Genomic DNA, 13,164 nt, shown 5'->3' on the forward strand with positions numbered 1-13,164 from the left:
TATTAGTTTTTAATTGTCATCTGAGATACATTTGAGATTATATATATATATATATATACACACACACACACACACACACACACACACACACACACGTAAACAATTTCTGTTTAAAACTTATAAAAATTAATAAAATAAAAAGATCTGAGAGCCCATGTACGTATTTTGAACGCATTTGTATTTACAACAGCTTTGTTTAACATATCTAGTGCATGCAAAACTTTTAAATCAACAATTTCACAATAAATACAGGTTTCAGTGTGACAGAAAAAGCTATAAGAATTTTTTTTTATATACAATGCACAGGATATTTTGATAATAAAGGATTCATGACGAGGGCACAAAGATACAGTTCATAATCATCTTTTGTCTTTGAAGAAGCCTTCCTGTGTGCTACTCTCTTTGATCGTTACAGTCAGAAAGTTCGTGGTCACATCCGTAACTATGACCTGCTCCGCATTGCTAAAGGAGGGTCTCCATGTATCTGCCTCTTCGAGCTCTCCGTATATGCGCGACACTGGGATTTTGGCGATAAGTGAAGGCTGTCTGTTAGTAGAATCGCCGTGTTCAAACGTTCTTCGTTTTGAAAGGTGCTTCAGGTGTTTATGGTGAAAGTGGCTTGTTTGCTCTTTAGTTCTGCTCTCCTGTAAATCTGCATCCATTCTGTTGGAATGCAAATTCCACTTTGCAGACATCTGCTGGGTGCATCTGGTGGGAACAACTGTGTTCCGTTTGAGAGAATATGTAGTATCCAGGTGCTTGTGAGATAACTTAATTCTCTCACTTATGTCAGAGCATCTCTCTTCTTCTTCTCCCAGACCTAACTTTGCCAATTTGTAAGGAATGCTTGCCATTGTTTCCTCTGCTGCTCTTTTGGCTTGCTCTGGATTTAAGGAGCTTGTATACCCATCTGTGAAGCGTAGTTTGGGTTTCCGTCCCCTCTTTTTAGGGGTAGGGCTAAATGTATCAGCACTAGGTCTGGGTAAGTGTGGAGAATGTTGCTCCCTTGGCTCTGGAGGTGGAAGCCACACACTCTCCCCTCGGTTGACTGTGCTGGGAGGAAAAATGGTGGGCACCACAGCACGCAAGCCCTCTCTCGCTCTAGGGGTTACCACAGGTTCCGGACTGGGATATGTAACACGGATTCCTCTGGAAGAATCATTCCTAAATTCATAAGACTTTGACTTTGCCTTAGCTTGAGCCTGCAAAAAAAATGAGTTTGAAAAATTATAGCAAAATACAAAATTATGCCCTTCTGCAAAAATAGTATTTATTTATTTACTTACACAGGGAGATGGCTGCAAACATACTGATTTAAAAGTTTATATTATATAAAATACAAATGCAATGTCCAAAAAAAGAAGAAGAATTGCATTAACCTTTAGAAGAAAGGTCTTGAGTTTAGGTCCTCTTTTCTTTGGCCCAAATATTTCTCTCTCACGTTCCCTGAATGAAAACCCCCAAAAATGTATGAGAGGAATTGTTAGATTTTTTTTCTCAGTGACACCACAGAAATGGTCGAGCACCTAATTGTCTTTAATCTTATATATATACCTCTCTTCAAAGGCAACGAAAAGGCGAGAGTCGAGGATATTTTCCTCAGGTTCCCAAGTACTGTACCTGTGAGAATAATAAAAAGTTTAACACGGTGCACTTGACAGTCAATCTCTGGTTGCATTAAAGCACTGTTTTTTTTTTTTTTTTCGGCCAGCTAGCAGGACCAGCTAATCTTGCAGCATGCAGTCTGCCCAAACCAGCCAGCTGTAATAACTAGTATGTTATCCTGACAGTGGCTGTATGCTCCTTTGATATTTTTAACAAACATTGCTTGCACTAAAACACTGTGACAAGGCACGACAGAGAGGATGGTTTGTACTACTCACTTGGGTGACCAGCCTTTCCATTTCACGAGATATTCCATTCGACCCTGCGCGTGCCATCAGACACAAAAATGAATTCGTTATCGCGAACCCACGACATGATCACATACATGCAAAAAAAATCGCGATCAAGCTCACGTAATACATACCCGTCGTATTCGTCTCTTGATGATCGATTCGGCCGCGAACACCCTCTCTCCGACAGCCGACAGCTCCATGTTTACCTTCGTCTACCGTTAGCTTACAGAGAGGCTAGCTGTGTGCGCGAGTCCTGTCCGCCTGCACTCGCTTCAGAATTCCATACAGCCCATAATACTCTCGTGCACAGCCAGACGTCATCACGTTCTTTAGCATGTTGCCTTGGTACCGCTGTAGGTGGAAACGTTTTGAGGCCGTTCATTGGCTCCGCTGTTGCTAAGTGGCTGGGGCTTGCTTGCTCAGTGACATACCAATCTAAATCCTTGACAGAAAATGATAAGCTCTCCTCAATGCTTGTATGGACACATCAGAAGGTTAAAGCTTATCAAAAATAACAGTGACGTCAAGACTAGAAAGATTAGAATAGCCTACATGAAGAAAAAATAAAATAAAAAAAAAATAATAATAAAAAAATAAAAAAACTAATTAATTAAACAGTACAGGCCAGGAATATCGTTTTGAACTTTTGGGGACTAAACATTTTTTTTTTTCTATTAATAGGCCTATTATTATTATAGCCTATTGTATTATTCATCTGTTATTATAGCAATATGACAGCTTATTCTTATCACTATTCTGTTATTGACAAGGCTGTCTTGCGAATTCTAATCCGCATAAACAAACATGACGTGCCAAACTGGTCACCGCTAATTACAACATGTCCGATCGGGTATTAGCTAGCTTACAGGATTTCAGTATTTATTGTATTTTTTTTTTTTTTTTTTTTTTTAAACAAAAGTAGGTATACAAAAGTTTATCTGTTCCTGCTACAGAATTAAAGTCTATTTTATTCAAATCGATTCTTTGCAAATTCATAAAATATTTCTAATTGTTGGTGATGAAAAAGAACGCACTTAATTTTACTTAAAATGATGATAGTTTCGGATATGATGTAACCTACTTTTGCACATTATTAGCGATAAGATGAAGACTCATTGGCTCTGAGGGGGGTCATTGATTCGTAGGTTGAAAGAGTCAAGAAAATCAACAACCATTTGTCTCAGTAGTCAGATAACCTTATGCTTAACTATACCTATATTTAGCAGCTATGAAAATCAAAAACAAATTGATCAAACATCGCCACGTGAAAATATCATAATATCCCAAACATATCCAAAATTTATCTTATTTTTTAAACGTTATTTTATATATATATATATATATACCAATTTATTTATTTGAAAAAAATAAATAAACATTTTTTGAATATGTAATAATCGTATAGGCCCTATAATAATTCTAGAAGATAAGAAAATTGTAAGATTAAACAATCATTTGGCCTAATGATAACACCTAGTAAATACAACCAAATAACAAAGCAAAGAAAAAATGCTGGAAAACGGATTTTATCTTTATTATCAAGAGCTAGCTACTAAATGTAATAGGCTACTAAACGCTATGTTTGCAGTGATTAGCTGTTTCCAACGTTAAAGCAAGTTTTTTACTCAAATAATCACAAAACAACAAATTAACATTGATTATAACGCCAATTGAAGAAATGTTTTAATTTCGAAGAAAAAAGACGTAGATAGAAAGTAGAATAGAAAAAAAAAATAGTGTATACTATATTATTTAAAAAATTCAGTTAATCAAATCTCATATAATTATGGTGGTTCAACGAAAAATATGAATATTTGCAGCCTGTAAAAATTGAAATTGCGTGCACACATTAATGTCAAATTTAGGATATGGGAATTTCTTTTAAACCCAGTCATTAATTTACTGTGATTAAGCCACACAAAGACAAGTTTTGAAACTTGTTCACAGATCTCTACTCATATCTGCATAATATTTTCGGTTTCTTACAGGGAGCAATTAGTGACCTTATTTCAGCAGTTTAAAAATATAAGTCTGCCAGTCACATGATAAATACTCCCAAACGATTTTCTTGTGGAATAACTTACATTTTCAAATTGTTAACACACGTTTAGAAAAAATTAGCTTCTGTTGAACAAGAATATCTTGGAAATTTTCACAGGACAGAGAGGATAATATTGATTTACCTTATAACTTGGTGGCCTGTAATCTTATTGGAGGTTCCGCCACATAATTATGAACTGTTGCATGGTTTGAACATGACTGTGTGATGATTGTAAATGGATTTCGCTAAAATAAGATAAAATCAAAGTTTTTCGTCGTTATATGCACACAGAATGAAAACAGTTAAAGACCAGGCTTGCGGTAGATTCTTTGCGGAAGATGATTGGTGGTTTGACTGCTGGATGGTTATCCGTATATGGGCGCACGATCGAACTGGAAGAATATTATTGGTTCATTCGTTTCTGAGCAACCAGCATGATAAATTGTGCACAATTTACGAACAGAAAGAGCAAATATACTACTTTGCCCCCCGAAGTTTGATTTTATGCAGTGATGTATCTGTCGAGTTGTTTGCCCCCCAAAAATAGTATCAGTCCAGTTTTCATTGTTTCCCCGATTTTGTTAGATTACTATGCAGGTTATGTCAGTTACATCTGTAGGTTAACTGGACAATACAATTATAATATTGTCTATCATATTTTAAATCGATCCCTCTGCTTCATATTAATAAACAAGTCGCGATCCTTTTTTATTTATTTCATAGTTATAGTAAGTAGACTGTTGTGTGCATTTCAGAAAAGTAAATAAGCTATTGATTTTATATTTCAATAAAAGTGATGTATTTAAAGATCAATTTAAACGTTTCCACTAAACGATGAATAACCACATAGCCTATTAACCCCATTTAGATTTGATTATTGGAAAACACATCTCTATTTGAACTAGGTAGCCTAAATTGCTCAATTTATATATATTCTGATAATTATTAAACTGAGTTAAACATAATACATTTGCAAACTGGCTTCCTGAAGGCTAGTTTAATTTATTAAATTATTTTTTACATAAGACAAATGTAGTCTATTCTAGCAGGTAGCCTGTTCTAACTCAGTGTTTCAATAATGACCACAAGCATTTACAGATTTCCAAAATATTTCATCCACAGCTTCACGTTTTGCTGTACCTCTCCCAAACCAAAACGAGCTTATTTTATTCACTAACGCGATTTGGGCTCATATAAGTAGGCTAATGCTTAAATAATTACAATGACATTTTGATTAAAAAAAAGCTGTTCAAATCGCCTTTTAAATAACCTTTTATAATTATCAACCTACATCCAAAATCGCATGCTGTAAAGCTGAATTCATAAACTGATTGCAAATAAAGTGGATGGACCAAAGGAAGCCATTTTATAACCGCAGCGCGCGAGAGAGCAGCTTCATCTCAGGCGGTGCAGCAGAGGAAATGGTTGATTCCGTTTCATTTAGGCTGAAGTGTTTTCTAAAGCCCATCTTTAAAACCAAGTTCACCTTTAGCAGCCCTCTGGTGGGTTTTTTGAGAGACTAATATGGGGCACGATCATGCCGTAGAGGCGTTTGCTATCCGCCATGTTTGCTGTAATAAAAAATAGAGTCGAATTCTGCACCAAGCTGCTCAAAGCTTTATTATGATAAAGCAAAAGCTACCAAGCCTATTTTAAGTCTTCTAGCGTATCATCTTTCACACTATAACCCTTTCGAAGATGATATACGGGACTGAATCTCTTCTTGTCCGTCTCATTTGGACCGTTCTGCGCATAAAGAAACTTGTCAATAGTCCGGAGGCTATCTTTATAATATTCCAATCGTAAACCTGTAGAATATACAGATGTTTAATTTTTAAAAGCGATTTCATTTTGGCAAGCTTTAAGAGCGTTACAGAGGCTATAGCTGCTGCTTGAGATAATCGCATGTAATGCCTGTAAAATAATTGTTGAAATGTCGGCGCTGTTTAGATTTACTTTCCGGAGGACCCGCAGTGCCAAAAGATAATCTGATTAAATCGTTTAAATTAAGCTTTATTTCGTTGTCTGTTTCAAAACTGTCCTCAAAATGTATTCGTGTAAACAGTCTTCTTACAGGAGCAAAGCATGCTACCAAGTTTAGGAAATTAGTTTTGAACGATTTGAACTGCGTTTTTTAATTTGATTACCATTCACGGCATGCACATAAATTAATTATAATCGATTTACACAACTAACCTTCACTACGCTAAATTGTGAACATTTTTCGGAATAAATGGAAATAGAAGACATCTGGAAGGCCCAGTGTAAGTTTCCCTTTTTTCTAACAGTGAGCTAGTGTCTGGCCACTTCTGATCACGGAATCTCTCTCTCTCTCTCTCTCTCTCTCTCTCTCTCTCTCTCTCTCTCTCTCTCTCTCTCTCTCTCTCTTTAGGATTTCTGGGGGAATATACACAAAAACAGAAGAAATAATTTTACTAGACTAAATCGGCCGAACATGCTTCTTTTATCCTTGCTTGTTTCTCACAAGTGGCATGTAAAAAAATTGACATATGCTATCTTGTCTTAACTAAACCATTTCAAAGACGAAGACACTGAAATGTTTCCTTGATAATCCCTGATGTTTTGAATAGGTTTTATGTGATCTCCATAAGGGCCACTAGATATGAGCGTTTATTAGCTTCACGCAGAATTAACCATTAGAGGTCCTGTTATTTTCATTTACTTTTCAAAGGATAGTAATAGAGCCTCTCACCTGCAATGATCACCCTTACTGTGCTTTGAAAATCACAATAACAAAACAACACTGCCAGCACACCAGAATATGTGTTCTTTTATTCCGATGACACTGATCCGACTTATTACCGTATCAAGAGTTGCCACATTTCTCTTTAAAGATCAAGTATTTATTCCCAGTATTGGAACTCTGAAGTTGTGTGTGTGTTCAAGAAAAAAGCTGAACGGTATTTTATCGAGACCTTTTACATGTTTGTGTAAAATTACAGCAGGGCCTCTTGTTCTAAGGGAATCTTAACTAAACTAACCTAACTAAACGACCACTATCTGTCAAATGACGGCAGGTTGACATAATAAAGTAAAATAAATATAAATAAATATTCCATCACCTCTCTACTCGTAATTTACATGCTTACATTGTAACCGGCATTCTACAAGCAGGCCCTTGTCTACTAAAATATGCTTTCATTTTTTTATTTTTCATTAGCTGCCAGAAATTATCAGTTCTGCAGCTCTTGGGCACTACTTGCAACAGGGCAATGTTTCATGCACACCTACAAATATTTAAAATCTAATATATTTTTTTGTCTTCCAGTGGAAATGTCTGATGCAAACAATACTGAATTGTCAACTCGTTTAAGGGCCTAAGAATTATATCATAATGCTCAGTGTATGCAGTAAATGCAGAGGAATGCAACACTTTCTTAAGGACATCCCCTCTTTAGCATACAACTAAAAAACAAAAATGTGATAAAAGTCCAGGTGTCACACACCCCCACTCTCATCTAGTGCTATTTATGGGCTGTGCAAAGGTCAGACTTATACTGACATCTTGTGTATTTAAATGATAGTAATAATGCCATGCTATCTTTCACATGGCCTACCATGCTTGCAAAACATAAGTCTCAGGTCAGCAAGCAATTAATAGAGAACTTGTCCTTCACTACACACACCTGCTTGAAGTACAATCAAAGACTGAGGTGTTATTCAAACATAAAATAGAACTTTTAATACACTTAGTCAAACCTAAATAACACATTGAGTGACATTTTGTTTTGAAACAAAGACTATAAAAGACGTATCAGTAGAAAATGTTTCTCAGTATTACATGTAGTAAGTGCTTCTTATATTATAAGCCTTCTGAAATGCAGCACTGCAAATAGATTCAGTGCTTACTAATATTATACAAGCTATTAACAGGAAACCTGTTCAGTTTCATTTTTTTATATTACTAACATGAATAGTTAAAAGTGTGAATTTGAAAATCAATTCAGTTCAATCATATGCAGTCTGAGGACTACCCAAAACTTTACACTATAGAAGACTGTTTCAAAATATTCAGGCAGGCTTAAGGACTTGAAGATTAAACATGCTTTACATTTGTTCAAATTCACAGTAAACAGTGAGTAGTCTTTACAGATTTTTTTAGCCATCACATATTCATTAAACGGTCACATACTCCTTAAATGTCACTGTGAGGCAGTTTGTTGTGACATCTGTAATTATTATATTCCCAAGAAAAGGAGTAAAGCTTGGAACACATTTTGGTCCCATTTTTGTTTCTGCCTCTACCCGTTCTGGTGTGGATACTGCTTCTTTCCCTGTCGGCATAGAGTTTCCAATCTGAGAATGTGTAGAAACCATCCTCTCTTCTCTTGATCGTACACAGCTGAGGTCTATGGGTTCATCTTGGTTGGAGTCCAGGTTCTCAAAGTCATGTCCACCAGAGTGCTGATGGCCATTGAAGTGCATAGTGCAGCTGTAAGAGTGAGAGACGTCTGTATTTGGAGCACTTATACTCCGAGAACTCAAGAACCTCTTGGCCTCCCCCCTGCCAGTCTCTGGATCAGAGCAGCAACGCTTTAGAGGGAAGGTGGGAGGACCACATTGGGTAGACTGGGTGCTTTGATCACCCTTCTCAATGGCGACTGGAGTCTGAATGGGCTTGGTTATCAGTTTCAAGGGTTGATCATCAGATGCATATTCTCCAGTGCTGCAGAGCTTCTCGAAGTCATTTGGCTCAAACACTGTTGGGTCTGCTTTATTAGGATTGTCCCTTGCACAGATTAATAGCGCATTGGAAAGCCCAGAAGGGACAGACTCAGTTCTACTGTCCTTTTTAACCACCTTCTCAAGACTTTTTTTCTTGGTGTACTTTAACTTCTCTATGCTCTCATTAGTTCCTATAGACTTACAATCCTGTGCTTGTCTTTTTTCTTCAGCATCTGCCACTCCCTTCTTAATTTTAGCTGCCTGGGTGCCATTTTCCATGTACTTGCTCATGACAATGACAATGCGGCCGTTTTTATTTTTGTTCTTCACTATTTTCAACTTGCTGCTTATTCCATTGGCCGGTGCCGTGTCCTTTGCATCACTTTTTATGTTCACTTTTGAGTCAGCACCACTATTTAGTTTAGTCGGAAGCTTTTTCAACTCCATCGTAATATTTCTCATCTTACTTAAGCACTCAGAATCATTGTCTTGAACCCATTTCTGCTGTAAAGCTGGAGATAAGTTCCAACCTTCAGGCACTTTGGTCTCTCTGACCTTCTGATACAAAGAGTCATACAATTTAGGATTTGGTTGGTAGTGGTGGTGTTTCTTGCTGTTGAGCTGGTAGTAGTGCTTCTTTTCCCCATTTGTTCGTGCCTCTCCCTGGTTGTCTTTTGGGTTGGGCTGGTAGGGATGGTGCTTCTTGCTGTTAAGCTGGTATTGCTGGCTTTGGACCAGGTCTGTAATTGTTTTGTTTTGGTTATCCTCACCTTGAGACACATCCTGGAAGTCCGTAAGAACACTGGATCTTCGAGCAAATGATGGTACCTTGGAAGTCAGACAAATCAATTATAAGCTATGTATGAAGGAGAAACAAGTAGTAGCGTGTCATCCACAGCAGTTAATTGGGCACATTGTGTTCATGGGCATGTTTGTAAGTGATGGTGAATTACCTGTAAGAGAAGATGTTTTGGTTTGGGCCCTCGTTTGCGATAACCCATTATCTGATCTTGTCTTTCCCTGCATAGAAGTGTTTCAGATTATTCAAAGTCATAAAAAAAAAAAAAAATCTAAATTCAAGACAGGGCACAAGACACTATATTTAACAGTTGACTACTCTGAGCTTTGTCCCTTCATGATAGACAGATGACTGATTGCCTTGTGTACCATGTTAAAATGTGCTTGGGTTTTAAATCATTTAAATGACAAAGCATGACCATAAAATAGCATATACCAAGGAAAAGCAAGTCTGTTAACTTAGTTTACTATTTTGGTGTAAAATTCCATTTAGAAAGAAAGAAAGAAAGAAAGAAAGAAAGACTTTAATAAATCCAGCAATTTGTCCAGTAGCCTCCGAGTTGCATGTTTTAAGTTATTTGACAGGCTTTTCAAATTGGTTATATTATTTACTTGTCAGCTCAAATTGCGTCTGTGGGCTGAGATAAATGGGCCATCAGCTTTTCTCCCATACACTCCCTTCTGTCTAATCATATTGCAAAAAACCTAATTAGACGACCTTGAACGATCTATACTCGAGGGGCGCGAGCAATTACTCCAAACAGAATTCCACTTCGCGTGGGAGCCGTCTAATGGCGCGCGGAGATGCCAGTCAACGGGGTGAATATCCGACATAAATGTGCGTGGAATTTTGGGGAGGCGTGAATATATGTGTAGCCACGAAATCTGACCATTTGTCATGCAAAATGCAGTCGATTACTGTGGGTGTTGTGCACCTCTGCATAGAATATGATGGAAAATTGCATGTTCGTGTGCGCGTAATGCAATGCCAAAGACTTTAGTTTTATGTTATTTCGAAACTGTGGTACTGTATGCGCTTTAAAAATACTAAGAGGGCAAAAGCGATCGAGAAGCTGTCAGCCAAAAACAGGATTAATATTATGTACAATGTTGAATAGTTAACTGTTAAATACGTTTGTTGAGGTAAACTATGTTCTATTAGAACACGGAACATAAGGCTTCTAATAAACTATCGCATTTTCTGGCCTGTAAACATCCTTTAATGGTTGGGTCCTGACCGTGGAATTAGTGTGCCGCGCAATTACATTCAGTCACATTTCATGGTGCGCCTGCGCACAAGCTCTCTCCCGCTCTTGCTTGCTCAACCCCCCCTTCTGTCAGCGAGAAAACGTGAAAAAGAACAAGCACGACCGCAGCGGCGGTAAAAGCTTCTCCCCTCCTCCCCTTTCGTATGTACAAGGTCAGGGCGTCAAGCAGAGGCAGCTTCTATATCTCACCTGTTTTGGAAAGCGACGAGAAGTCTGGGGTCCAGAATATTTTCCTCTGGCTCCCATGTGTTAAATCTAAAGAGAGAAGAAAGGAGGCGGAGAGTGAGGTGAGAGAGGGAGAGCAGAGAAGCATGAATATCAATCATCAGCTCTCTCAACCAAACTATCCAACGTGCTTGTCATCCGAGCGATTATAGGATTGAGACACTAACATGAACCAACTAAATTCATCTTCAAAGAAGTTAGAGAGCAAAACTATACAGAACATGACAAAGGCCCCCTTTAAAAACAGCAACAATATGTCCTATTTTGTAATAAAATAAAATAAAGTATTAAATGTTTTCAAAACAGAGCCGTTTTCCCCTGGCATTAAGCTTAAATCTGAAACATTGCAATTCACCATCAAAACTATGGCATTCCTTAGTTAACAAGCCTAGTTAGCCTCTCTCTTTACTCATACACTGAAAAAGCAAAATTACATCTTGCAGGGAAACTTACTTGGGAGACCAACCTCTCCACTTGACCAGGTACTCAAACCTTCCCTACAGAGATATTAAAATAAAAAGTCATCTACGATTGGAAAATGCTTTAAAATCAAATAAATACAGACATGACTATTATCATGGGTTTCAGAAATAAATCCGTACAGTTCTTGCGTTTAAAACACAAGCCTTACTTACACGTTTTTATACGCTTCCAGCGTGTATAATGTTAACAGTGTTAAAAGGTTAAGACAAGAATCACAAACCTTTCGAATACGTTTCTTTTCAATGCTTTCCACCGCGAAGACGTGCTCACCCGCGGAGGGCAGCTCCATTTTCAGCGCGCGTTGTTGGTTCTGCTCAGTGCGCGCGCGTTAACATGAGTGCCCTTCTCTTCCAGATTTCTCGCGCTCTCCTACTCTGCTCTGGATGGTCTTTCGCTTCGCGAGTGAGATTCAGTTTTAACTCTCAAATGAGCTGCAGAACGTGCTTCATGCAAATAGCCATGGCGTGACGTCACACGCAGAAGGGGCGGTGTAGAGGCTGGTCAGCCTGGTGCCGCGGGTTTACCAAGCGAATGAAGAGTCGTAGCCCCTAATTTCTGGGGCGAAAATTATCCATTCATGACGCAAAGTAAGGGACACTCATGGCAATTAATCCATTTCCAAACTTAAGCTTGATTACACCTTCAATTGTCAATTAGCAGGTCCAATCATTATTAACATCCTCATCAGCAGCAAGGCCTTCTGTGTTTTCCCATAAATTTAAAGTTGATATCAGTGGAGACATTAATGGAAATAATATATTAAAACCTATAAAAACGAACAGCTGCTTTGCTACATAGCCTTCTATGTATGTGTGTATGTGAGCGCAACTAATAGGCTACTCAGAACCTAAATTATAGGTGTAGGTTTCACAAAAACCTTTTCAGTGACAGCACCAAAACTATAGGCAAAGGTTATCAGAAAAAGATAACACTTCTAATTTTGAATTGTGCTTTTCATTTCTTTCTCGTCTTCTCAATGAAAAAAATAATAAAGGAAATGCAAATACCCTAATCAAATGGGATTCATGGGATTCATTATCATATAGGTTAGACATTGCAGTGCCATCTCATTCTAATTATTGGAGTGGTGGTGGCGTAGTGGGCTAAACATAACTGGTAATTAGAAGGTTGCTGGTTCAAGCCCCACAGCCATCACCACTGTGTCCTTGAGCAAGGCACTTAACTCCAGGTTGCTCCAGGGGGATTGTCCCTGTAATAAGTGCACTGTAATTCGCTTTGGATAAAAGCGTCTGCCAAACGCATAAATGTAAATAACATCAATTTTATTTAATGTTCTGGCACAAAGCTCGTTTATAAAGGTAATGCCCATTTCCACGTCATTAATGCAACTTATTTAATTGACTGGATAGCTACCGCATATTAGACTACAGCTAACAGAATGTCGTTATGTCTAAACCTATGTGCGCATTCAATGCACAAGTAAGTGGACCGCGAATGTACTATATGTAGGTCACTGTGGTTGGTCTTCAAAGCCTCCAGCACTCATACACATTTTCATCTGACATCTGCCTTCTGACGGCCAACGGCTGCTGTAAGACCTGTGAAAAGAAAAACTGCAGTGACAAACGAACGTGTGAAAACCCTGGGCATTGCGCACTCACTCACTGCCTGTGCCAGAAAGACTGTGCGCCTTGTACCAGTTGAATTCTCTTGAGTGGGCAAGAAATCTCTCTCTCTCTCTCACATACACACACACACACACACACACACACACACACACACACACACACACAGAGAGAGAGAG

The 13,164-nt window shown here is 38.1% G+C and overlaps 2 protein-coding genes across 3 annotated transcripts; both read right to left on the bottom strand.

The window, feature by feature from the left end:
• Positions 1–2,175, bottom strand: LOC127445753 (chromobox protein homolog 8-like). The gene is made up of 5 exons (XM_051706024.1): positions 2,030–2,175; positions 1,884–1,927; positions 1,555–1,620; positions 1,380–1,446; positions 1–1,202 (listed from the first exon to the last, which is right to left on the bottom strand). The coding sequence occupies exons 1-5, from the start codon at positions 2,096–2,098 to the stop codon at positions 360–362; spliced, it is 1,089 nt and encodes a 362-aa protein (XP_051561984.1). The 5' UTR covers positions 2,099–2,175; the 3' UTR covers positions 1–359.
• Positions 2,176–7,614: 5,439 nt separating this feature from the next.
• Positions 7,615–11,905, bottom strand: LOC127445751 (E3 SUMO-protein ligase CBX4-like). 2 transcript variants are annotated; one of them, XM_051706020.1, is made up of 5 exons: positions 11,620–11,905; positions 11,370–11,413; positions 10,881–10,946; positions 9,579–9,645; positions 7,615–9,453 (listed from the first exon to the last, which is right to left on the bottom strand). In XM_051706020.1, exons 1-5 carry the CDS (start codon positions 11,686–11,688, stop codon positions 8,077–8,079), a joined length of 1,623 nt encoding a protein of 540 aa, XP_051561980.1. In that variant the 5' UTR covers positions 11,689–11,905; the 3' UTR covers positions 7,615–8,076. The 2 variants fall into 2 exon arrangements, with proteins under 2 accessions (XP_051561980.1, XP_051561981.1); XM_051706021.1 differs by lacking the exon at positions 11,370–11,413 and having other exon boundaries at positions 11,620–11,903.
• Positions 11,906–13,164: the final 1,259 nt, after the last annotated feature.

The sequence above is a fragment of the Myxocyprinus asiaticus genome, chromosome 9, assembly GCF_019703515.2.
Source record: "Myxocyprinus asiaticus isolate MX2 ecotype Aquarium Trade chromosome 9, UBuf_Myxa_2, whole genome shotgun sequence".
Classification (NCBI taxonomy): Eukaryota; Metazoa; Chordata; class Actinopteri; order Cypriniformes; family Catostomidae; genus Myxocyprinus; species Myxocyprinus asiaticus.